Raw genomic sequence first — 27913 nt, 5'->3', positions numbered from 1 at the left:
CTTCCTATTTCAGTGTAGATTGATAGTTCCTCATTGTCTGCTAGAAAAGGTAAAAAATATTCCTCAGAGCAATTGGGAAAATGCAAAACTGTCTCATTATATTGTCTAGTTCCCCAGTCACTAGTTGATTTCTTTGTTTTCTCCTTAACTTTCTGTGTTGTTAATATTTTGGAGCATTCATATGCCTTTTACATAACAATTTGAATTGTTATTGACAGAAAAAATACAAAACAAACAACTCTAGTAGGATTAATTTTTACACCTTTTTTGTGGTAGAATTTTTTTTTAAATGTATAAATTTAAGGTGACAAATTGATGGTTTGAGGTACATAGTGAAATGATTACTGTAATTCAAGCTAATTAATATATTCTGGCTTTTCCTGGTTACTAACATTTCCCTTTAATGTTGTAGAATTACATAGAATTTGGTCTCTTAACCATTTTCAACTAGACATCAGTGTCATAGCAGGGCTATAGACTAATGACTCCACTGGTCTCAGGGAATTGTTGTTTTCACCTCAATGGGTCTGCTCAAAGGACCAAACCTATGTATATACCTTGAAAGTGCAATGTAGTTCCCTTTTGTGTGAACATGGTAGTTAGGCACAGAGCTCCAGGCAGACGACTGGAAGATATGGTATAGGGTTGAGTTAAGAGACACCCATTGGATTGTTCCAGTTGGCTCCCAGCTCCCCAGGGGCCCACTGTTGATAAGCTCAACCCACATTCACAGAGGTCTCAATTATCTCTACATGCTTTCTACTCATAAACAATCTTAAAAGGAAAGAGTTTACCAGAAAAGCATAAAGGGGAGACAAAGTAAATGGAACTTGACAAAACTAGTATGACCGTAGAGTGTGGGCATCATCTGAAGATACCCTTACTTATCAGCCCTGCCAATCAGAAAGTGGCAGGGAAATTAAGTGATTATTATTTTTTTTTTAATCTGGAAAGACCCAGGAACAGCTGTGTCAGATTTCACTGGAGTCAGACTTCGTTATCATCTATTAAAGAGAGAGTGAAGGACTTTTATTTGTCCACCTGAGAGATGACATAGGAATTTCTCTCCTAAGTGTTTGAACTGCGAACAAATGCTATTCGTCATACTTTTTGTCATAGTCTCTTTGCCATATTTCAGGAAGCTTTTCCTTTTGTTTCAACTATGAGCAATGTGAAATGCTAGCTACACAACTCTATAAAGCATGATAAGAGTGTTAGTGGCCCCTTTGTGATCTACAGAACTTTCTGTGAGATTTCTCTAACTCTCACCATCACCTGGTCACAAATCACACATGCAGACTTATTTTGACAGTAAATTGATCATCCCTTGTAAAACGAGTTTAAAAACTATTACTGTCACATAGAACATGTACTTGAGTTTTAATTTGCTGCTAGTTCTATTAATTGAAGCATTTGAATTATTCCGGATTCCTGCTTCCTGCTGTGCTCGCTAACACCTGTGCTGGGAGATCCATTAGAGAACATTAAGCTCACCACGTAGCTTTCTGATTAACTCATTTTGCAGGCGGCTATGCAGTTTATGTATTTTCTATCAGTTGTTGCTCTTTTGATGGAAACCAATTTTTGGAATATTTGTGTATGTCATTGACTGTCCTGAATTCCAAAGGATTGTTTTCAGCAAACCTGACATTTGATTGTCCTGGACTTTTGTGTGAGAAATGGCAGACCTCCCCATTCTTTGTGCTGCCTCTGGCAACTTTACCAGCGATAAACCATAGATGTTCTCTAGGAGAACACCAGGGTCCCCTTGTTGTGCCAGGGAAATGTTAGTAATTCCCAAAAAGACAGATAGGAGCCTATCTGATGCAACTCACAGCAGGGTCTTTATTCGAGCTGGCTTGGTCCCCCCAAATGCACTACCATCTCACTGGCTGGTTTTGGTGATGCAGGAGCCCCAAATGTCTATGGGGCAAGGCTTTATAATAAGCAGCAAGCAGGGAGTACATGTACAAGCATCTGATTGGAAAGCTCCCATGACCTTTAACATAACTGGCTTTTGTTGGGAGTCATATCATAAACTGCTCCTCTCTGCATTGGTGGTCATTAGGGAAGGGGTGGGCTTGTAATCTGGGGTGCAGGTTTGCTGGGGGAATAACCAGGAGACACTCTTCTTGTTGGGGGTATAACCTGGAAACTTTGGCCTTGTTGGGGATTAACCTAGAGATTAGAGCTAGGCTTGGTTTTTGTTGGGGGCCAACTTGGAAACTAATGGTAGATACCAGCCTGTTAGTTTACCTGAATTCCAACTTAAGTCAGGTTCTCTAAAATGGAGTCTAAACTTAAAAGTTTTGGCATCTTAGTATTTTTCATATTCTCCTGATAACTGCTTGGTAGGTGGTTATGCAGCCTACCTTATAATGTAGAGTTTTAAAAGTAATTTGAATTCTTAAAGAGCAGTAGGAATCCACTCTAGGTAATTTGGGAAATGCATGAAAATTTAAAAAGAAGCAAGTAAAATGTTTCATAGTCATCTCTCCCTCCTCCAGTTATTCTCTTAGGCTCTTGAATCTTGTGGCAGTGACCAACAGCTTCAAAATTAGACATCGAGGTTCTGTTGAAGTGAGTTGTATTCCGAGAGAAGAGAGTATAGTTTTCCTTTATCCTACCCTTAGCCAGTTTCTGAATTTATATATCTGACTCTTGGTTGACCTTCACCAGTGACGCATTGCCTGAAGCTGGATGCTACAGAAGGCTGAGGTATGGATGGGTTAGTGGTTGAGGGTACATGGATGGGGAAGCACCCTGTCAGAAGCAAAGGGAGGAGGGATGGGGAACTCTGGGAAGGGTACTGGGAACAGGGGGCAACATTTGGAATGTAAATAAATAAAATAATTTTTAAAAAGAATATTTTTTCCAAGAACATTTCCTTTTTAAGACTTTTTTATTGGATACTTTATTTATTTACATTTCAGATCTTATGCCCTTTCCCCATTCCCCCCTCCCCATAAACCCCCTATCCCATCCCTCCTCTTCCTTTTTGCTTTTATACCATTTTAATTACATACAAGTATTAAGGTCAGTTCTAGCTTGAGGAACTATCAATACAATAGATGTAAATAGTCAAGGAACAAGCAAGACAATAAACACAAATAGTCAAAGAACAAGCAAGGCAATAAACAAAGTCCCATGATCACTATTTCAAGGGCTTAGTAGGATGATCAAAATAGCTGAGCCTACTTCCTTGTCCTAGCCCAAAGTCATTTTCATGCCTGAAGTCTACTTCTTTGTTCTAGCCTAAGATTTATATTCCTGCCTGAAATTACTTCTTTGTTCTAGCCTAATGTCAGATTCCTGCCTGAAGCCCATTTCTTTGTCCTTGGTCAATATCAGATAGGAATTGATAAGCAGCCCTCACAGCTCTGTACATCTCTTCCTTTTTTTAATTTCATAAACAAGACTGAACCTGTCTTAGGTCATTCTGACAAGAATGTCTTCCTTACCCATCCTGGAATATGCATTATCAAAAGCAATGCACTTTCTATGCAGTCCTGTCTGGTTTTCAAATCATCACCTTCCTCCCTCAGCATCCCAAAGGCATCTTTACATGCAAATGTCTTTGTTGATATATACAGTCCCTCCACCAGTACATACTGATCTGTATTTAGGAAATTTGCTAAGGTTTGGAGTACATTCCCTAGAATATATTCTTTGTAAATAGATAAATTATTTCTCTGTCTCCTATACAGTATCTGATATATATTTTATGTGCAATAAATGTTGAACTAAACATTTAAAAAGAGACCATTGACATTAAAAACAAGTCGTTTTCAGTCTTTAACATTTCACTTAGCAACATAGTAGAAACATTCCTACATTCATGATACAAGCTTCCTTGGAGGTTTCCCTCAAAGAGAAAGCTCTTGGGTCCACAGCTCTCCATGACACAGAAAATGTTTAATTATAGAAAAGAAACAGGGTCATTACCCATAGGTTTCAAATGATCCATTTATTTTTAAATAAGAGCAAAGAGAGGCTACCAAGTACTCAAAATACTTCGAAACACTTTAACAAAATTTCTTTTATTTCATGAAAAATGAGTTTTACAAACAAAAACTAACTCCTGTTAGCAGAAAGTATGACATGTTATATAAAGCATAAGAATTGTACAGAATTCTGGGAATCCAAAAAAGGTCATCATGAGAATCACAAAGAAACTCTTGAGTTACACATTAGATCTTTAGGTCTAAAATTATATTGTTTCAATGGAAGTGATGGTGGTATGCTGTGCTTTGATTTTGACCCTTATCATTTTTTTCCTGCAGAAAGATATTCTGTCTTATTAAATATGATTTAACCAATCAAGGTCAGATCTCTTACTCTTAGCTTAAAAAGTGTGAAACTTGTGAATATACCTTTTTCTATGGTTCATAGAGAAGGGGTAGGTCAGCATTCCTGGAATGACTGGCTTCTGTTGGAGGAGGAGGGAAGTAAGACAGAGTCTCTGGATGGTTGACATATTCAGAGCCCAGCATTTTCCCCGACACTTGCTACATGCAGTTCAGTCCTGGAGAGGGAGAACTTCTTGTCCCTCTGTAGTAGGTAAATTTCCACTGCTTTGTCTTTTTAATTAACATTAGCTCTTTGTTTTATTAGTGCTCTTAGGCTCCCAGCTGGTCCCCCAAATTTGACAAATGGGCCTGATTTACGAACAGATGTCCAATGGCAAGCTGATAAATTTTTGGTCACTGGTGTGGTACTGTAAACAGAAACAAATTGCTGAAACTATAAAAGACTTTTTATCAGATGCTTGGTTTGTCAAGGTTAGAGCCAAGACAAGCTAAAATGTCCTTAACTGGAAATCATGACATTTCACAATGCTGTGCCACGGAGCCCTTTAGAAGGGATAGGAAGACAGACAGTGGAACAGGAAGTACATGAGAGCTACAGCCCCATCTTTCCACCCCATTGTCCTCCCCACCTTTCCCTCCTTACCCCACCCCCTGCTGGGAAGAAGAACTTTTGGCAGCTACCCCTAATGCCAATGTTCTTTTCCACTTAAATTTCATACGCATTTTATTAGTGCTCATATTACATAGCCACTTAATCTAGGGAGATCTTAGGGACACAGTGTCCAAAGAATGCCACCAAATATTAATGCTTGGTGGTAGGGAACAAACATCCCCAATATATGGAAACAACCAATTTGCTAAATTATTTACTTTGGATATATGCAGTCTGGGGAGAAGATTAAATTTAGTTGGCAGAAAGGTACAATATTTCAAAATGAAGGAACGCTTAGAGGAATTTGTGTGTATATGAACACGTATGTTCACATGAATAGATCGCTATTGCTTAGGCTATGTTGAACAATGCATGTGGAAATTCTCCTTGCATCTCAACCCAGCACTTTTGTGGAATATTAATGTCTATGAATGATGGGGGCATTAGAGACTTGGGAGAATGTCAGTTAAGAGATACAGACATCCTTACAGCGTTTAGAAACAAACACAGCACCATAATAAAAAGAGAGCTTAACGAATTTTCTCAGGACATGTAAGTGTAAGGAGGAAAACTCAGTGCAAGACTCTTTCCGGCTTTGAAGACGTTTAACTGATGGTGATCTAGATGTGGCAAGCAGAGAAGGGGCTCCACGTTAGCCAACACCAAGTCATGACATCACAGGAAGTCTCTGGAAGGGAAAGTGTTTCAAATTAACAGGGTGCTGGTTAGACAAATGAGTATTCTTGTCTAGGGTCTTCAGAAATGAATTTGCTATGTTGTCTTTTTAGTGATTAATATATTATAACTCATGTAAGAAAAGAAAAGACCCTTTGTTCTGTCATAAAATAAATAATGTAAAATCTATGTCTGACCTGTAACTAGAAGGAAAATTTTTATAGGTGAGCCTCATCATGTTTAATCAGTTATTGATGCATTCACATAACTTGCCTGGGTCTGCATGTGTCAGTGGTACAGTGCTGATTAAAACGCTTAAGGTGTGCACTGAGGAAATCAATACACCAATAGTAAAACATTTAGATACTTCTGCTCACTAAGCCTCATAATGTCCTTCCTTCCATCTTATTATCCCAATGCTTTCACTAAAAGGAAGTATAATGCATGATCACCCTGTCTACAGTCCTCAGTCTACTGAAATCATGTGCAGTGGTTTTGAATGGTCACTCGGTGTTGTGGATTACTCCTACTAAAGCCCAATGGTTTCCAACCCATCAGGGTTTTAAGACATTTTGACATTGTGTTTTCCTAGTAGAAGTTATTTCATATTCAATAGAATGATCATTTAAAGTGTGATCTATTTCCCTTAGTTCTACTCTCTTACTATAGTCTCTTGCTATGGTCAATACTGGACTATAACCTTTGGGAGGAAATAGTGGGCAAGAAAAATTTTTCTCTAATATTTTAACTTCTACTGCAGGAAAACAATATTATGCCTCTGTCTACACCCATCTTGCCCATTTTCCATCATTGTTGAGCTTGTCTGTGCCCACCTTCTCCTCTGACATCACAATCAGGTTACTATTCCATCCCTCATATTTTACCTTTTAATAAACAATACTAATCTGGGATCTGCTTATTGACTTACTCACTACATTTCTTTCTCACTGTAAAACTTCCCATATGATTCCATGGTATTTTCTTGCTATTTTCCTATTCTCCTCTGATTTCATAAACTCAGTAGCATTTATTAATCACAATCTCACTCTAATTTATATCTTAGTTTATTGGAATATTGTTTGTATCCCTCTCTTATAGGGTGGAACTTTATCTGCTATGGTCACTAATGTCTTCTTGTTAATAAATTCAATCATTCAATCATCATGTCTTTGTTTTTTATATGAACTCTTTGCTGCACTTTGGTTTTCTCGAATTGCCTCATTGCCTGGTGCACTATGGTTTGATTCTGTGACACATTATTATCCTTCCTTGCAACCTGGTCTCCTTCCTAGGTCTTGGAGACTTGGACATAAATTCTGTGTATCAGCTCTCCACACCCATACTTCCTCAGTTAGCTCATGATGAGCATGACTCCTGCTATAAATGTATATCTATTACTTCTTAGCTTCTGATGAACAGTGCCAACAGTCCTCTGAAGATCTAAGCATAAATGGGTCATAGGCATCTTATTTGCAACATTCTAAAACTAGCCTCCTCATTTTATTCTCAAATTAATTAGTGTAGATGCTGTGTTTAAATGTTTCTCCAGTCTGATCACCAGTTTCTGTACTACCTGTCACATCTCACCAAGAACTACCTCATATTTCTAGCTTATAGACAGTCAGCCCCACATACTCAAGACTGTTCATGTATGAATGTGTAAAGTTATAGATAAAAGCAATTATAAGAAAATCCCTTGGCTAGAAAGATGGCTCAGTGGTTAAGAGTACTGGCTGCTCCTCCAGACCTAGGTTCAATTCCCAGTACCCACATGGCAACTTACAACTGTCTATAACTTCAGGTCTAAGGGACCTGATTTCACAGAGACACTTGCAGGAAAAACACCAATGGACATAAAATAAAAATAAATTATTTTTAACAAAGAAAATCACATTTGTATTGAAGATCTATAGATATTTTCATGTCATCATTTCTTTAAAAAGAAAATATATCAACTATTCATAAAGTCTTTATATTTCATTAGGTGTTTAAGTAATTTAGAAATTATTTATGGTACCTAGGAAGATGTTCATAGATTACATGCAAATATTATTCTATTTTTCTTGAGACTTAGAGATCCTTATAATTCTGTATCTTCAGGGATTCCTAAAACCAAACTCTTAATAAATACCAAGGGATAGTAGTACCTTCTTCTTTTGTTCTATATCATCAAATCCATATCTCTGGAGTAATAATAATAATATCTTTCCAAGTTTTAAATCTAATTATATCTCTTCCAAAGCTCTATGACTCTAATTGATACTCTACTGCCTTGGGGGAATATATAGGCAAAATTACCAAGTGAATGAACCTGTAGCCACAAAGTCTAAAAGTTTCAATAGGATAAATGCATCATGTTCTAGGAACATACTACTTTTAAAACACATAAACTCTGACACAATGAATTCATGTTTATCTTTGTGTCTCCTGAGATCACTGAGATTGTCATCAGTTATTTATATGCTGTTATATTTGTTTGGAACCTCTTCTTACTTTATAAGTCCTGTTCTTATGTTGTTGTGGTTGTTGCTGTTGTTGCTGTTGTTGTTGTGGTTGTCATGGTTGTTGTTGTTTGTGGTGGTGGTGGTGGTGGTGGTGGTGGTGATGGTGATGGTGGTGGTGATGGTGGTAGTGATGGTGGAGGTTTCATGACCTGAATTAAATACCAACTCTACTAGGAAACTTTTTTGAGCTCCCAAGATTAGATGGGACCATTTCTTTACTGTGTTTCTAGAACACAAAGAACTTATCATTGTTGAAATTCTTCTTAGACTTTGTGGTTAGCTACCTACTTATTTGCTAGTTTCATCTAGTAAATAAATTGTAAATCTGAGTCTTAATTCTGCATCTTTCTCCCATGAACTGAGTGCATGATGACTGAACTATACATTTGGTAATCAAACATTTGAAATTATGTGTACTTGCCAAAGAAAAAGCAGTAAGGAGAGAGGCAAAGAAACAGGTCATAATGGAGACACCAAAGGGAAATGTAGAACAGCAGGAAAGACAGCAGAGTAGTTAGAGCTGTAGGGAAAATCTGAGCAGCCAAGAAGAGGATAACTCAGATGATAGGATGACTGAAGAACATCTATAAGAGTTTTCTTCTAGAAAGTCACTGGTAATGTTTGAGAGAAAAGATTTGGTAAACTTTAGAGTATAGAAGACGAGAGTATAATAAACTGAATAACATAAATGGGAATCCAAACTGAGGGAAACAGATACAGAAAAGCACTCTTTCATAAAGAGTGAACTCGGATGGAAGAAAAGGGTGAATTGTAATGGGGACATGTTCTTGGGAAATTTGAAAAAAATCAATAAAATCTCTGTGTGTTTGTCTTTGTTTTTTTTCTTTCTCTGTCTCTGCCTCTGCCTCTGTATGAGAGAGAGAGAAAGAGAGAGAGGGAGGGAGGGAGGGAAGGGGAGAGAGAGAGAGAGAGAGAGAGAGAGAGAGAGAGAGAGAGAGAGAGAGAGAGAGAGAGAGAGAGAGAGTGTGTGTGTGTGTGTGTGTGTGTGTGTGTGTCTGGGTTTCTCTCTCTCTCTCTCTCTCTCTCTCTCTCATGTGTGTGTGTCTGTGTGTCTGTGTGTGCGTGTGTGTATGTTTCTCTGCCTCTCTTTCCCTTTCTATTTGAAGTTTAATGGAGACAAAGTTTAATGTTCCAGAAGGAATTGTTGGGGCACAGTTTATGACATTGTTGAGTGAGCAAATGTTCTTTCTAAAATCCTATGTTAAATTCTGTTGGATATAAAGATAAATGCTCCTTGTGGTTCTTGTGACAATAGAGAAGAACAGTTAAAGGCAAGGGTCACTTGTGAGCTAGTTGAAAGAAAGACTGACTGACAGAGCTGAAAGTGAAATGTGTTCTGTTTTCTCAGTAAAGAATCACATGACAGGCAAGTTTGCAGGAGAAAATATAGTTATTTGAGCTTTAGTAACACAGAAATTTGCACACTACATTAACCAAAGATAGAATATATGACCTCAGACAAAACAAAGACTTTTGAATTTGTATGACTAGAGTTTTTAGGGTGCAAACCTGGGCTATGCATTATTCTAACAAGCTAAGCTTGTCCACAAATTCTGAATAAAGAGATAAATAATGACAAAAGCTGAGAAAGGTTTACCCAATGTGGCCACATTGGGATGAGAAACAAAGATGCAGAGACGCCCTCTCCAGAAGCTTTGGGACACTACCATGAGATACAGAATTAATAGGATAAGAAGCATGCTTAACTAGGAGTTCCTGGCCCAAGGGTGACTCTGCCCATGGCTGACCCAGAATTGTTGTGACTCCAGTCTCTTCTTCAAAATGATGTGTTAGCTTTCAAACTCTATAAAATCTATTTCTGAAGGACACATTTCTCCTCCAGCTGATGTCTAACTTCATCCTTCTCGGTTTCCAGCAGGAGATTCTTGGAGAAATCCAAACTCTTCTGCCTTCTTTGTTTCAATAGTCTGGCAACCAAGGGCAGTGACACATGTCTTTCTTGGCCTTTCAGTATACTTGAGATCATTCATCCTTCTAGAAACTGTGATGCTCAGAAGGATGCTAAGTTGATGCTGAATGCTGTTTGCATTGTTAATCGTATCCCACTATCATCATTACAAATGCCAAAAGGGGCATGACAAATTCAGAGATAGAGTATCCCAGTGAGTAGTACACTACCTAATGAATCCCTGGCTTCTTACTGGTATATTGGGCACTCACCAGTTTGACAGCAGTTTTCTTTTGTAGTTAGTGATCATAAACATGAAGATAGTGATAGTAAGTTTCTAAATCCTGTACCTAAAGCTTAACTGAACTCCTGATTTGTAATAAATATTTTTTGTTGTATGGCAGATGTGTGCTTAGATACAACCTTGCCTAATACATTTAGGCTACTCTGGTACTGTCTGAAAGAGAGGGAATGGTAGTAGGAGAGTTGAAAAGGAACAAAAGACTGGTGTGAGCTGTTATCTCCCTTACAATTCCTTTCCCAGCTGTTGCATGCAACTTTTCTGAAATAAAGGTCAGTGCTTTAATTTCCAGTATTTTTTTCCAGCCACTCAGCTCTTGTTTTGCTCAAGCTATCTTTATTTATCTGCACTCTTTTACAGATTGTGTTTTTCTTATGTTCACCATCAGAATCAATAAAGACTGTGTTATTAAAATAATTAATTAGTTTTATTATGTGAATACAAATTTCTAGGATCAATTGTTGCTTATTCATAGCTTTTGTCTTTTTTATCCCAATTGCAAAACATCTCCATATTCAAATCCAAACTCTGACCAGTGCTAAGTTAAAATAGATTCTGGCCTCCAGCCCACCTTTGTTCATAATTGGCCTTGGACTACCATTCCTGTGTTATTGTAATTAAACTGAAGGCCATTAATAACATTTTATATAAGAAATGCAAATGCTTGTGTTTTCCCAGCGTAATTTGCTCTCAAGCTGTGCTGTTTTCTAAGTTATCTCACTTTAGAGATTTATTTCAGTCAGTTTCTTCTAAAATGGGATTTGGGGGCATGGATAGCAATGATAACACTGATTCCCATGGCAAAAGGCAGCATAGGTCAAGGTTTGTTATCTGAGGAGGGGTGAGCAAACCTCAACCTTCCAGTCTTTTCAAACATCATCAGTCTACTGCAGCTTTTTATTTTACTTGTGCATGATGGTGGTTTGATCAGAATCTCTCACTTCAGGCAAGTGCTCTACCATATAGCATGTCCCTAGCCTTTGCAATTTTGAGACAGACTTTCCTGGTGTAATGCTTGAACTTTCAGTCCTTCAGACCATGGAATGCTGGGACTATAGGTGTCCATCAACATCACTGAAGGTCTACAGAGATTTCTTTTTGACTGGATTTTAAAAGCTGTGTCAAAGACTTCTGGGTGAAAAATGAATAGATGTTGTATTCATTTTTCCATTTTGAGAGCATCTATGGGTGTGCTTGCATTGTGAAATACAGACCAACAAGTTGAAAGAACTATTGTGTTTATGTTCAATGTTAATGACACACAAATGATGTAACTTAGTATAGCCATTACAGAAAAGAAGTCCTCAAAACATTAAAAATGGAACTTCCATACAATTAAATAATTCATACTCCACTACTGAGTACACATTCACACTGTTCTGCTGGTGTGCCAACTGCAGTCATGATGATCACACAGTTGTTCCCAATAGCCAAGATGCAGCCTGCATCATACTACCATGAGTATACACAAATTCTATTCATCTTCAAAAATAAGAAAGGAAATTATGTATAATTGCAAAACATACAAACTTACAAAAGACATAATTTTACTGTTGATTATAAACAAAAGTTTATTATATTGACCGATACTAAAGTATTGAGTTAAACCTACCTACCTGAGAGCAATCCACTCACATAATTCTTGTGCTTGTGTGCATGCATATATGTGTGTATGCCTCTTTCTGTGTGTGTGTGTGTGTGTGTGTGTGTGTGTGTGTGTGAATATAGGAGTCAGAAGGCGACCCAGGGTAGAGTTTTCTTGGTTGCTGTCTACTTTGGTTTTTGTGTGGCAAAGAGGGTCTCTCATCCTGGGATTCCTCAGATTAGTAGCAAGCCCTAGTAATCTTCTGGTCTCTATGTCTTCAGTAAAAAAGTTACAGGAGTTCCCCACACTCAGGGTTTTAACCTGGGTTCTGGGTTATTGATCACATGACTTCATACTTCAAGGCAAACATGTCTGTGACTGAACCATTACCCTAGACCCCTACTAGTTCTCTTAAGGCTTGAATTTTATTTCATATTATTTTGTTGAAGATTTCTGTTTCATATACTATAAGAAAAATAAACTGTCTGATATTTTTCTTTTTCCTAATGTCTTAATCTAGTTTTAGCACTAAAATAATGTTGGTTTTACAAAAATAAGGTATATTCCTTTTGTATCATTCTCAAGAACACATAATAGAACAATTGGAATTTTTTTATAGCTGAGAGAGTTCATCAAAAAATCATCTGGATTTATTGCTTTCTTTTTTTGGAGGTTATTAATCATTAATTCAGGTCCTTTAACCAAAACAGGACTATTGAGTTCTTCATTTTGTCTTGGGTGAGTTTTGATAGTATCTTTAAATATAAAATCCATTTCAATCAAGTTATCAAATTTATAGGCATGATGTTGTTCACAGGGGTCCTTGGGTATAACACTGCAGCAATATCTAATTAATGATTACCTCTGCTTTATACATGATATTTGCGATTTGGATGTTTTTCTTCTCTCTCTTACAGTTTTCAGGCTAGATATTTATGAATTTTTGTTGATATTTTGCTAAAAACTGGAGTTTGGTTTTGTTGTTTTGTTGGTTTGCTGTTTGTTTTGAGTTTATTTTGGCTTGTGTTAGATTTCAAGTTCTCTCTGTATCAAGGTTCCCATACTGATCAGATTCGTATCTTCTTTTCTAATATACACTTACTGCTACAAATCCCCATATATGCACTGCTTTTGCTATAGCCTGTGTTTCAATAGATTGCATTTAGTTAGTTCAACTAAATAAGTTGTTAATTAGTCTGTCTTCTTGGGCTGTGTGCCATTAATGAAATATGTTGTCTAATTCTTAGGTATTCTTATAATTTTTTCATAATATTTTTGTACTGATTTCTAGAATAAACTTGTAGTAACTGTTATGCTTCTAAATTTGTGAATAAATGTGCTTTATGACCCAAAATGTGCACTATCTTGGTGAATATTCCATGTAATACTTAGAGTATTGTCCTTTGGTGGGGAGGATATTAGAAGAAAGAAAATAATTATCATGTCATTGATAGTGAACTTCAGGTCAGGATACACTTATTGCCATTTATTTCAGCTGATCTGTCACTTTGTGTCAGAGTAGTACAGGTATTTGGGTGTTTCCAACTGTAACTCTGGCTTTGTTCCCTTCTCCATTAGTTCTATCAAGTTTGCCTTCCAGACTTGGAAGTGCATACACATTCAGATGGTTTTCTTCTTGTTAAATGAACCTCTTTAAATATATGCAAAGCCATCTCTCATTCATACTGCCTTTGTTTGTTATGAGCCCCACTTTGTAATTCTTTTGCTAGTATTTGAAATCCTTGACCTAGATGAACAGGATCCATATTTCCTTCTTTCTCTGTTTCAACACATTCAAATCTTTTATTCAGGGTTTCTATTGCTGTGAAGAGACGTCGTAACAGCAACTTTTACAAAGGAAAGCATCTAATATGGGGCTGGCTTATAGTTTCAAAGGTTTAGTCCATTAATGTTGTGGTGGCATGCAGGCAGACATGGTGCTGGAGAAGGAGCTGAAAGTTCTACATCTATCCAAAGGCAGCAGAAGAAGATTGAATGCCACACTGGGTTTAGCTTGAGCACATGAAACCTCAAAGCCTGTCTCCACAGTGACACACTTCCTTCAACATGGTCACAACTCTTCAAAAACGCTACATTTCCTAACAGTGCCACTCCCTATGGTATTCTCTATCACTGAACATTCAAACATGTGAGTCTATGGAGGCCATACCTACTCAAACCACCATAGTTCTATAGCCAGGAATATACTCCACCTTGTAATCTTAACACTTGGAAACTAAGGCAAGATAATACCCTATTAAGACCAAGACTCAGCTACAAACTGAGTTCAAACCCAGCTTGGGTTGTAGAGTATGATAAAAGAAAGGAAAGGAGAGGAAGAGGGGGATATAAGAGAAGGAGGAAGAGAAGGAGGAGAAAGAGAAGGAGGAGCAGGACAAGGAGAGAAGAGAGAGAAGAGAAGAGAAGAGAAGAGAAGAGAAGAGAAGAGAAGAGAAGAGAAGAGAAGAGAAGAGAAGAGAAGAGAAGAGAAGAGGATGAGAAGAGGATGAGAAGAGGATGAGAAGGAGCAGAAGGAAGAGGAGGGAAGAGGAAAAGAAATGAGAGATCTAAATTGTTTCCTTCTGGGATAGTTCCATATTTTGGATGTTGTTTTTGAATTTTTGGTGGTCTTTTTTTGAGTCACTGTCTTCAGGCCACTTGCCTCCAAGGTGATTATTGATACAAGGAGGCTAATATCTGCAAAGGTTGCTTTTGTGATTCTCCCTTCTCTTTTCCAGCCCTTGTCATTTCAGTTCAGTCACTTAAATGGTTGCATTGTCTCTTGCCCTCCAGTTACCTTTATCCGTTACACATTGCTGGCTTGCTCTGAGGTTTGTAGCATAGATCTTAGCTAATCTACTTTCATCTTCACATGACATTTTCCTATCACACTATTTTACTTCTCACGTCTTTGAGGGACCTTATCCCAGGGTACTTCTAGTTTCTCTCTTCAGTTTTATTTATGGATATTTTCTAATATCCTAACAGTGGTTTTCAACCTTCCTACTACTGTGACCCTTTATAACAGTTCCTCACACTATGTTGCCCACCAACCATAAAGTTACTTTCATTGATACCTCAAATATGTAATTTTGCTACTGTTATAAATCATATTGTAAATATCTCTGTTTCCCTGTGATCTTAGGTGATCCTGTAAAATGTGATGGCAACCCTGAGGTTTAGAACCACTGCTCTTATACATTTTTTAACTGTTATAACTTTTAACTGTTATAGTTTTAGATAAGAATAACTAAATAAGATATTATTTTAACCTTTACTTTTTTCTTGCCCTGGTATTTTGCACTTTTCTAAATATTCATGTTTCTGATCTGTAATTCTTATGTTTCTCTCTGAAGGACTGCTTTTAATAATTTTGAGAAGGTAGGCTGTTCATTTTGTGTAGCTATATTACAAAATGCCAGGAACTAAGCAAATGAAAGTTTAATGATTTAAAGTTCTACAATTCAGTGTCCAGGTTTGGCTAGAGCCTTTCTGCTACCTTGCCCCATGGAAGGAGGGATAATGCCATTAGCTCATCATACTTGTGGAACCCTTTTGAACTAAATGCCTCCCAAAGATCCAACTTCCCAATAATGTCTTTGAAGAGTATTTGGAGGAACAGAACTCACACAAAGGGCCATAGTAATTTGTTCCCTCCATTATTCATTCAAAGAAGTCTTCTCTCCTCAACTGCTGAAGGACATTGTCATTAGACATTGAGGTATTTTAGGAGCTTCGCTGACCTGTGCTTTTTTTTCATGTATTTTAGGATGTTCTTGACTATTTTTATGTTTCTTTTCTCAAACCATCATTAGAGTCTTCCTGATATTTCAACTAGGTATGCTACAGGTTTTGTTACTACCCATAAACTCCTGGGTACACCAATTTATTTTCTCTCTTTCATTATTTTTTCTCCTTGAATTTCAGTATGGGAAGTCTCCAATGACTTGCCGTCAAGGTCCCAAACCCTTTTCTGCTTGTACAATCTACGAATGAGCCCAATGAGATGCTTGTCATTCTTGTTGCAGTGATTTTTATCTATGCCATTTCATCTTCTTAGAGTATGTTTTACAGAACCTTCTGCTTTCTCTATTCATCTATTTGCATGTATTACCTTATTCTCATTAGAGATTCTAATTAAAAATCAAATGCCTTGTGATTATTCTACTTAAAATTGTCCATCCTGTATCTTGTCTCAGAAATGAGGTCTTCAGTGTGGAGGGTTATGGTAATCTGCTTAACAGTTACTGTGGGACTGCGTAAGGGTATTCTGGGTCATGGTTGGTCAGTTGCCTAGAACCCCAAGACTCTTCGTGAGAACCGGCAGGAGTTCGTTGTGCCCCAAGAACCCAGGGTCCTGAAAAGCAGTCTAGTCTCCTTAAAACTCAGTCACGTAGGACGGCCATTACAGCCCCTGCCAAAGTGCACAGGTAGAGGGTGGGACTAGAGGCCTCAGGCTCTAGGGATTTACATACTAATGAAGGCCAGAAGGCAGAGCAAATTAAGCATGCCTCTCCAGATCCTTCCCCTATCCTCCCCAGATCCTCGCCCTTTCTCCCTCCCTATATAACTCAGGACTGCCCTGAGTTTTATGGGGCATACTTTCAGATTCATCCATCATCTGTCATGACAATAAACCTTTTGGAACCAAGGACTTCCTTGTGTCATTAGGGCCTGCTGCCGCCAAAGCCTCTGGGCCGCTGGAACCATAGACGTTCCTCCTGCATGTGGGACCCACCGCAACATGGAAGCCTCCCCGAACTCCACAGCTGTGGCCCCTATATTTTTCCCACAAGTTACTCCATGTTGCATGAAGTTTTAAATAAAGATAGTAGAGTCTTCTAAATCCTCGAGAACTTTGACTTTTTTGTATTTCCCTTTGACTTTGGACTTCTCTAAGTACTCAGCCTCAGACAATCTGTCTTACAGATTTTTTATCAAGAATCCATTGCAAACCAGAGAAATGGTGCTGTTATTGAAGTGCTCTTCTAGGTACTGGTTATAAACAGTGTCCGTGATCTTTCAGTTAAATCTTCCCATTGTCCCTGGGCTGTCTCTTGGAGCAGTAATGATCTTGTCTTATCTTCCCAAAAGGATATATGCATCGTTTCTCTACCTTAATCTTCTTATCTTGGCTATACAATATTCCTAAACTGTTTTTCTGTTTGTTTTTCTTTTCCCACTTCCTTGAGACAACCAGTCCATTAGTGCTTATAAGCTCATAGACAATGTGTCTTAACGAAAATAGAATAAAACATATTTTGTCCTGGTCTGGTGGCATGTATCTTTAATTCTATCACTACATAGGCAGAGGCAAACAAATTTCTGTGAGTTTGAGGCCAGCCTGTTCTACGTAGAGAGTTCCAAGATAGCAAGTTCTGCATAGAGAGACCCTGTCTTAAACAAAATCGATCTATCAAACAAACAAACAAACAAACAAACAAAGAAGCAAATATTTCTCTTTTCTCATTTCCCCTTCCAGAGTCTTGGTTTTCTAGGATTTTATCTTTGAACATCTCGTGAGAGTTCTGAAAGTATACCCCATGAAGATGTGCCCACCACCCAGATTATGAGATTTCTAGTCTCATACTAAACCATACACAGTCTCAAGCTCTTTGGCAGATGACTTCCTGAGTATTCCTACTGTCACATGCATGGACTAGAGTCTAGAGGACACCTGCTATGATCTCCAGGTACTTGTGTCCCCCCAAAAATTGGACACAATAATAGCAATAGGAACAGAAAGGCATGCCTGAGATAGGAATGGGCCAAAGAGGGCAGAATATTTTGAAGTGAAAAGGCCCTGGGGCACAGGAGTCTAGATCTTTTATAGGTCATTTGTACATCCTCAGCATTCTCCAGTGTTTGGAAGTCTTATTTCCATCTTTTTCTGCCATTATGTTTTCCCCCATATGTCAGTAGTGATGCCTCTAGAACCTTTTTCTTCTCTTTGTTCTCCTATATCCCTCCCAGTGTATGGACCTAACAGCTGTTTTTATCACTATTGTTCTGTGGTATAGCTTGAGGTCAGGGATGGTGACTCCCCCAGAAGTTCTTTTATTGTTAAGAATTGATTTTGTTATCATGAGTTTTTTGATTTTTTCAATATGAAACTGAGAATTGCTCTTTCCATGTCTTTGAAGAATTGTGTTGGAATTTTGATGGCGATTACCTTTGGTAGGATGACCATTTTTACTATGTTAATTCTACCAATCCATGAACATGGGGGATCTCTCCATTTTCTGAGGTCTTCTTTTATTTCTTTCTTGAGAGACTTTAAGTTCTTGTCATATAGATTTTTCACTTGTTTGTTTATAGCTGCCCCAAGATATTTTATATTATTTGTGACTATTGTGAAGGGTATTGTTTCCCCAATTTCTTCACAGCCCATTTATCATTTGTATAAAGAAAGGCCACTGATTTGTTTGAGTTAATTTTATATCCATCCACTTGCTGAAGTTGTTTATCAGCTGTAGAAGTTCTCTGGTAGAATAATATTCAACTATTAAGAACGAGAACATCATGAGTTTTACAGGCAAATGGATGGAACTAGAAAATATCATCCTGAGTGAGGGAACTCAGACCCCAAAGGACATGCATGGTATGTACTCACTAATAAGTGGAATATTAGCCAAAAAGTACAGAATACCCAGGATACAATCCATAGAACTCATGAAGGTTAAGAGGCTGAAGTGCCCAAGTGAGGATGCCTCAATCCCACTTGGGAAGGAGAAGAAAACAATTACAGGTGGTGGAGGGAAGGAGGGACCTGAGTGGGAGAGGGAAAAATGGGAAAATAATCATATATAAGGGGGGTAGTATAGCAAGAGTGAAGCCATGAGAGCCAGCAGAAAGAATGGAAGCAGGCAACCTTGGGAGATTGGAGTGAGGATGCCCTCTGGAATGTACCAGAGACCTTGGAGGTGAGAGACACTTAGGACTCAGAGGGAAGGACCTTAGAGGAAATGCCCAACAGCTCCAAGGCCTGAGACTATGACTAATGTTATGGTATGCTTACAAACAGGAACCTAGTATGGCTGCCCTCTGAGAGGCCAAATAAGCAACTGAAAGTGTCATATGCAGATACTTGTCCCCAGTAAGTGGTCTGAAGTCGGGGACCCCATGGTTGAATTATGGAAAGGCTTGAAGAAGAGGAGGAGTTGGGTGACCCTATAGAAAGACCAGCAGTCTCAACTAACCTCGATCACTGAGATCTCTCAGGCACTGAGCCAACAACCAAGCAGCATACACTAGTTAATAGGAGACCCCTAACACATATACAGCAGAGGACTGCCTGGTCTGACCTCAATGAGAGAAGATGTACCTAACCCTCAAGAGACTTGAGGCCACAGGAAGTAGGGAAGTCTGGTGGGGTGGGGGTAGGGTGGGGTCATCCTTTTAGATAGAGACAAGGGAGGAGGAATGGGATAAAGAACTGTCAGAGGGTGGACTGGGAGGGGGATAATGACTGGACTGTTAAAAAAGATTAAATAATAATAATAATAATAATAATAATAGTAAAGAACTACAGACAGCTAAGTGATGTTTAAAGCAGGAGAAATAGTCTTCCCTGGGAAAATGCACACAGACACCAAATGGCCCACCTGAAAACAAATACAAACAATATTATATGGACTGAGCAGGTTGAATTTATATATTTAAGAACACATACAATATACATATGTACAACAATTAATGAAAAAGAGGTCATGAATTTGGAATTGAGCAAGAAGGGGCATATGGGAGGGTTTGAAGGGAGAAAGAGGAGGGAAAAAAATAAATATTTAAAAGGAACCTTTCAGGTTTAACAAAAGGGGCATTACCTAGAACTCAGATCTTCAGGGAGAAATTATGATGACATTTAGTAAATAGAAAAGCTTATCTCCTCTTACATTTAAAAATATAAATATACTAGATACCCAGTGGTACATGGCAGGTAACAAAGGCAAACAGAAAGCAGTGTTGGAAGATTATGGGAATGTCATAGGAGTGTGATGGGTTCATGACAGGAGCGTGATGGGTGAGACTGATTGGAGCATGCATGGAGGTGTGGTGGCCATGTGAGACTCCTCCATCTTCAACCTCTCCTTCCTCCATCTTTTTCACCTCCCATCCTCTGTCTCTTCTCTCCTCTTCTCCTCCTCTCCGTTATCTATCTCTGCCTTTTCCGATGACCAATCACAGGCCCTAGCCTTTATTTGACCAATTAAGATTTCACCTGACATTGCCTGAGTACGTGATCTACTCCTCGTCAGAGAACCCCTCTTGAGGAGCAGAAAATACAAACAGCAATACACAACAGTTCACTGATAGCATTCTTAAGAGAAAGCACTTATTAAAGTGTGTATGTGGTAGTACTACGTGAAGAAGAACCTGTAAATGTCAATATAACCTGCAATGGTCCTGGCTTCTGACTAGATGAAGAGAATCAAGCTTCCACTCGCTGGCCTGGGGCTTTGCTGACTGCAGGCTCCCTGTGATACCTTTCACTACATTTTTCTAAGATTCATCAAATCATTAGCTCCTAACTGCCTTTCATGTTTCTTTATTTTTGAGATTTGTTTCACTTACTGAGTCTCATAATGTCCCAGGCTTCCAGTTGGGAAGTAATTTACTCTCTTTCTCTACCACTCTGTTTTCCATTCTTCTGTTTGTTCTCTGCAATCATCCTCATGTGCTGTAACTTAATTTCCTTGGCTGGCACAAGTGCTAATACTATTTCACAGCACACAGACTCTAAGACTAGAAATCACGGTAAGAAGATAAATGACTCGCCTTAAATTTCACAGCTCAGGGCTTGTTTTCCAAAGCATTCAAGGACTCTGAACTTGACCAAAGCTGTAGGCTTCTGGTCATTGTTACCTCCCAGCTGTCCTCAAAGATCATCTTACATTTTCCTTTGATCCCCAACCCAAAAATAATGAGAGGAGTATGGGAAGGACTGTCACCATTTAGAAGAGTTAGCCTCCCTCCATCAGCCTTGTCAGAGGCAAATCTAGAGGAATGGAGCACTAGGAAAGCATCTTGAAAAGTTGCAAAAATCATCCAATGTATAAGCCATAAAGCATAATGGTCCCATATATCCTGTAGCTACTACGCATGGGTCTTGGTCTGATGTTACTGCACATATAGGTATGTAACTTTCATATGAAAGTTTATTATCTTTATGACAAATGTGGGAAGTACTAAGAGTTTATGCAACATGATACAATATGTGTCTCTAACATTTTTGTCTTTCCGATGCCCACGTGAGCTCTGGAATTTTAACTAGAACATGTTGACACTCAATGGGAAAGTCTAAACTTTGAAATGGGAGGTTATATGTACGTACTCACAGACACACACATACACAGAGACATACACACACACACACAGACATACACATACACAGAGAGACACAGACACACACACACAGGCACACACACATACATGCACACTCACACAGCTTTGTAGAGAAAGATCATTCTATGCAGCAGGGACTTAATCAGGAAGATATCAAAAGTTTGGTACAAGAATGTGCTGAAAGAGAACCAAATGTTACTCATTTATAATCAACAACAGTGACAATTGCCAGTAAATGTAAAGGACTTTCAAGTGCTGTTTTCATTTTGCTTTGCTTTCTTGGAACAGTGGAGGCTCTCCATTTGGGAACGCTAATGGCTGCCCATGGCTACTTCTTTCCCATCTCAGATCATGTTCTCACTCTCAAGGATGATGGAACCTTCTACCGGTTTCAGGTAAGTAGAAACACAGATGCTCTTTCACAGTAATTCAGAACACCTGAACTTTGTTCCTATGCGTTTACAGAACTTTTGGAAATTATTACATAGTTTTCTAAAGCTATTTAGAGGATAACATTTTTATACAGTTCTAATTTTTAGAAAAGCTTTTCACATAGAAGCTACTAGTAAACAAATTCTCATAAACTCTGAAGGAATGATTGCTTCATGCTTACAAAATAAAAAAAAATATGTTCATCAATACGATAAATAAAAACTCTGATGTACAAAACCAAAAAAAAAAATTAATCAGAATGGAAATACTGAATATTGCTGCTGTCTTGAGAATTATCTAATTTAATTTTTTTCCATGAGACAAAGAGTTCAGACACAGCCCTAGGTTAGTGATAATGTATTGAATTAACCACAATTTAAAATCCATTTCTCTGTTCTCAACCTTTTGAGAACAAAATTTGTTTGAATGTTTTCATCATGCTTGTAAGTCATGAATGAAGGTTGCAATGCACCACTGAACATCTAGAGAAGCAAGAGAATTTTAAAGAGTTTTAAAGCAAAGTGAGGGAATGGGAGGAAGTGACAAATTTGTCATATAACTACAAAATTTAGGCAGAGGTTATCAAGTTCAATCTGCTATTGGTATATCTTATGCAAATCTATTAAAATTATACTATTAATATTTATCATCATGTTACATAATTTAAAACTCTATCTACCTTTGCAATGATATATATATATATATATGACAGGTTAGTAAATCTGTTTATTAGTGACTACAATAACAAGGCTAAAGGAATAAAAAACAGACTCAGAGTGAACTAAGTACTTGCCTGCAAGTGTTAATCAGTCTCTGTTTGAACAGCTCTAATAGAAAAAACTACATGAGCGTTCCCAGTGTTTTTCCATTTTCATGCTGGTTCAAAGCAACAGAAATGTCATGAATTGAATTGAAATTCACCTCCTTGGAAGCAATTTTCAAAGAATACGTTAAGTTCTTAAAGCCTGCAGTGAACTGTGTAGATTCCAAACATCATTAAGAACATAAAGAAGATACAGGGCATGTATCTGAGATAAACAGAGCCAGAGCTTAATTGTATTGCTGTAACACAATAAATGTGTGTAATAGTCTCAGTACATTTTAGAAATGTGGGTTTTGGTTCTTTTTAGGTTTGCTGTAAACTTAAATTATTTAGTCTCTCTCTCTTTGCTAATTGGAAGTGAGGCCTGACATGATTCTCCAGACCAATCTCACATCCCTCTCATGGAGTTGGTGCATGTACTATGCAGCTGAAGGCTAGTGAGTAATGACCAGCAATGGGAGTGAGTTCTGTAGAAGCAAAGGTGACTAGCTCTGGAAAAGAGACACACACGCATTAAAATGTCCTAACGTCTAGAATGACCACAGGCATAGGTAATAAATAACAAACTGTAATGGCTTGTTATTCTCTTACAGTTTCTTATTATAAGTCAAAAATTTATTCCTGAGAAAAATTTTCTAATATTAATGGAAAATTTTGGTTTTGTGGCATTTTTCTGTAATTTCTAGAGATAAAATTCTATTTTTATACTCTTAAGAATTTCACTGAATACATGATAAGAGAATAAAGAGAATTTTTTAAGAGTAGAGATGAGAACAAAAAGTATCTATCTGACCAGATGTCTAGAATAATATAATCTAAAGCCAGTTAATCACTCTGACACACGCACACGCACAGCACCACCAAAAATTCAATGTTCCTTCTGAAAAGTTTTGCAAAAGTGGAGACTTACATGAGAGCAGTCTTTAGCTACTTCACTCCTTATGGCTTTACTAGAATCCTGGTCCAATTAAATTTCTAAGAAATCAACTCTTCAAAGTTCACTCTCCCACGGAGTTAAGTGAGACTGGAGAGGATGTGAGTGTTCTATATATGTCTTCCCATCCCTCTTAACCTAGGGGTTTAATCTTTTTTTCTTCCAAATTCCTACTGTGATTTTGTTTATATGTGCAGAGAACTACTATTAGTAGCCATCTTTATTAGACTGAAGAAATTTCAAAGAAGTAGAGGGTAAGTCAAGATCTTCTGTGGTGTCAGACCAGTTGGGAAAGAGCCCTTCCTAAAGAATTCAATCGGTTCTCCAGAGCATCTCTTTCTATGTCTTTACGAGTCACTCTGCTAAAGAGGAAAATTATCAGACAATCAGAAATTGCCCAAAATATGCTCATTGCTTATAAATGATCCATATAATTAGTTGATACATATAATCAGTCCACTGCACGTGAATCTACAGCCACTGATCTATGAGTCCTTGAGTCATCCCCATTTTGGGGAATGGAGTTGCTGATTGCTGATACAGATCTGTGGTCACCATGAATCTTAATGCTAAGTCCAGCTAGCAGGCTTAGAAAAATCCTTAAAACATACCATTTTAAATATCTTAAGGTTTTTATTCCAGATCGAGCTTTCTTTCGTATTCCACTCAATGTATTTCCAGAAATTTACAGAGTCAGAATTCTTTCTGGCTATTGTTAATCATATCAAAGATATTATTAGTTTAAAAAAATAATCTCTGGTTTATACCTTTTAAAAGTTTACAGCAATAGATGTCTTTATGAAAGTATGTTTTTCTAAGGAAAGGTCAAAAGTCATCTATTGAATAATGTCAAAAGCTATATTACATAATTAACAGATTCCTGTAGATAATTGACAAATCCCAGGGAATGATTCTGTCAGCTAAACTTTTTGAATCTATGAAAAGCAGTAATGAGATATGATGCACAGGAAGTAGTCATTATATGTAAATTGGTTCATTCCAAACCCCGCTGAACATAATCTTCTGCTTTCAGCCCTCTCTGAGGCTGAGACGGAAGCCTTTGTTTGGATAGTGCAGTCATATTCTTTAACATTGTGGCCATTGGTGGGATACTGGAAAATGAGCAGCATTTTGCAGCCCTTATGATGTTTGGCAGGTCTGAAGACTTTGAAATTTGTCAGTACATCTAGATGAGAACCTTGGAATGCCTCTCTGGGAGCTTTCTCTTGGTTTGAAATCAGATAGCCACAGAAGATAAACAGACTGCAAACCAGAAAGTCTACTAAGTAGTTATGAGTCTAACCAAGATACCTCTTTTTTTTTTCTCTCATAGACACCCTACTTTTGGCCATCAAATTGTTGGGAGCCGGAAAACACAGATTATGGTCAGTATGTTTCTGTTCTTTTGTTTTTTGGGGGGTTTTTTGTTTTTAGGGGTTTTTGTTTTGTTTTTCTTCATTTTTTTTTTAGTTAGTTTTTTTTTTATCCTTAACCACTTATGTGTCTGTATAACAAGCACTTGAATTATGTATCTTTTATTAATGAGAGAGGAAACCACAATTCTATTTATGGATCAATGTTAATTAACACTCAATTAATGTATGGAAGCTTCTTCTACAGTAGAGTGTTCCCTGAATCTGTTAAAGAAAAGCCCCTACTTACATTGAAGTGCTGTAAATGAGCCTCAAATGGTTATGGTTGGTTTCTCATAGCATCCTATGTAACTAGGGAGAGTGACAAATGTTTTCCAGAGAGCCATAGTTCTAGTTCTCCTTCAGCAATCCCAGACTCCTCAAACCTGCACTTTGATCCATGTTTTCGAGATATCCTGTGATTCTACACCAGAAGGTTATGCTAAACACAGAAAGGCCACTGGCAAGCCAAAAACTGTGCAATAGCTAATCATAATAAATGAAATTTAGTGACCTCAGAATAACTCAAGTTCAAATACTGAAGATTTCAACTAACCTTTATAAGGAAAAAAACTTACTCCTAGACAGTGTTCATTTTCATACATTTTCCTATAGGTAATATTTTTCTTAAATTAGATTGTATACATTTTAAATGCTGTGTCTACAAATGTTTATTGAAAACAATTCCTATGCCTTGTGGTAGATGATGCCAGAAATCAATAGGTTATCTAAAGCATTCAGTAACTCATAGGCTAGACGAGAGAGGAGAATCTTACACAAAGAATTTTGGTAAATAGCCATGTTAATATGAACTTGATATGTGAAGAAAGATATGGAAGTTTAAAAGTATAAAAGATTGACTTTGTGTGGTAGTGGTGGGTGGTGTACCAGGATGATTTCACAAAACAACTGGTAACATCTAAGACAGATTGAAGAGTATGAAGAGATTTGCATAGTGTCTTAGATACTATTATATTGCTGCAAAGAAACACTATGATCAAAGCAACTTATAATGGAAGGCATTTAAGTAGGAGCTTGCTTACAGCTTCAGAGAGTTAGTTTATAATCTTCATGCTGAGAAGCATGGCAGCTGACAACAGCTTGGACCTGGAACAGTAACTAAGAACTTATTCCCTGATCCATAGGCAGTAGGCTGTGAGAGGATTGGGCCTCGTATGGGCTTTCAAAACCCATGAAACTTTCATCCACTCTCCAGTGGAACACCTCCTTCAACAAGGCCATACCAAACAGTTCTACTAACTGCAAAACATGAATTCAATCATAGGGTCCTATCGGGGCCATTCTCATTCGAACCACTATCTGTGATGATGAGACAGGAAATGTCTTAGTGTCTTCTGCTGTGATGAAACAGCATGGTCCAAAGCAACTTGGGGAACACCAGGTTTACATTACTTATACTTCTGTATCTTGCTTTATCACTGGTGAAAGTCTTAGATGAAGCTCAAATAGGGCTGGAGGCCTAGAGGCAGGAGCTAATTTAGAGGCCATAGAAGCCCACAATGGACTGGGCCCTCCCACATCATTCAGTAATTAAGATAATGCCCTATAAACTCACCTATATCCCAGTCTTATGGAAACATTTTCTCAATTGAGATTCCTTCTTCTAAATTGACTCTATCTTGTGTAACAAGTTGGCATAAAACTAGCTATCATAGCAAGGGAGAATAATATACTATGCAAAGGCAGAAAGAACCTTCACAGTAACTTGATTTTCTTTTGGACTTCAGGTGGAGAAGCATCTTCAGAAGAAAACTGTAGGAAAATCCACAGCAAATAGTTGAAATTATCCTTCCTAATGGTCACTGTAGAAACCTGAAGTTAGTTAGAGTGCTAAAGTGGTGCAGAAGGTATTCAAGCAATCAAACAGGAAAAAGATACTTTATAGAATGCTGCCAGATTAATTAATATATAGCTAGAAGGAAAACAATGAAGATTTAGTAAGAAAGGGCTGTGATGTATAGAGAAGAGAACTTTGTAAGATGCTTCTGAAACTAATGCATAACACTAGAAAAAGAAACACTGAATTCTCTCATAAGGTCCATCTATCAATAAAAACTGTTCAAGCCTTACATTATCTTTACCAGAGAGGACAATGATTTGCACCTCAGTAAATATTCAGTGATGTCCTGCCAATTGCTCTAAGATGCTGAGGAGCCTTTCAGACCTACACGGAGCAATTATGCTGAGGGCACTAAGAAACGATACAAGACTAATCCCTGCTTTCCAAAACCAAAACAATGCTAAAGTGACATAAGACGTAACGAGGAGCTAAGGCGTTCTTCTTAGATAGCAATAGGGAGGCAGGCAACACAAAACATTCTCACTGGCACATCATGGTAACAATGCTTTACATTAAGGAATAATTTTTCCTTGAGGAATAGGTTTGAAACTGATTAGTTACCAATGGTAGAAAGCTTACTGTGTCTAAACATTTGTGTTTGAGAGAAAGAAGACTGAAATATTATGGACTTATTTAAAAGAATCTAAAAACAGGCAGACAAACAAAATCAAATTGATAGTCTGTAAGGTCTCAAAACTGTGGATCAAATCCTGAATAGCTGACAATGATGCCTGAGATATACTAATGTATTAATAACTTCATTATATATAGTATTGAGATGCTGAGAGCCCAAAAGGCTGGGGAAATGGAAATAATTCTATTTTTTTTTAAACTGGAAATTATTCATTCTTGATTCAGCACATACAATTCTTTCAAATAGATCTATCCAATTACCAAAAATAATGGTTTTTCAATGTGACATCAACTGATATTTATTATATAACAGTTCTCATTTTAGAAGTGCTCTGGGAGATCATCTACCGTTCTATTTTCCGGTCCTTTTCCTAAATCCATGAGCATGTATTTGCTTTTAATATCTATCACTGCTCTTTGTGCTTAGAAAATCAGGTGTTAGTGGTTCCTACTACTGTATTCTAGTGAGTAGATTTTTCAAAATTAATAGACTTCAGTCCCTACTGATCCAATGGATTG

At 37.6% G+C, this 27913-nt stretch overlaps 1 protein-coding gene across 6 annotated transcripts in view; it reads left to right on the top strand.

Moving 5' to 3' along the window:
* Positions 1-27913, top strand: part of Rgs7 (regulator of G protein signaling 7) — a 397879-nt gene that overhangs the window by 285204 nt on the left and 84762 nt on the right. For 4 of the 6 annotated variants that reach the window (XM_028755241.1, XM_028755243.1, XM_028755242.1 and 1 more), the window contains 2 exons: positions 21588-21694; positions 24822-24873. The exons of the other annotated variants lie outside the window; for them this stretch is intronic. In XM_028755241.1, the coding sequence (XP_028611074.1) occupies positions 21588-21694; positions 24822-24873 (159 nt within the window). The remainder of the gene's footprint in view (positions 1-21587; positions 21695-24821; positions 24874-27913) is intronic. 6 annotated transcript variants of the gene reach the window in all.

Source organism: Grammomys surdaster, unplaced genomic scaffold (assembly GCF_004785775.1).
Source record: "Grammomys surdaster isolate TR1022 unplaced genomic scaffold, NIH_TR_1.0 126051, whole genome shotgun sequence".
Taxonomy (NCBI): Eukaryota; Metazoa; Chordata; class Mammalia; order Rodentia; family Muridae; genus Grammomys; species Grammomys surdaster.
This window is presented reverse-complemented; position numbering and strand designations above follow the sequence as displayed.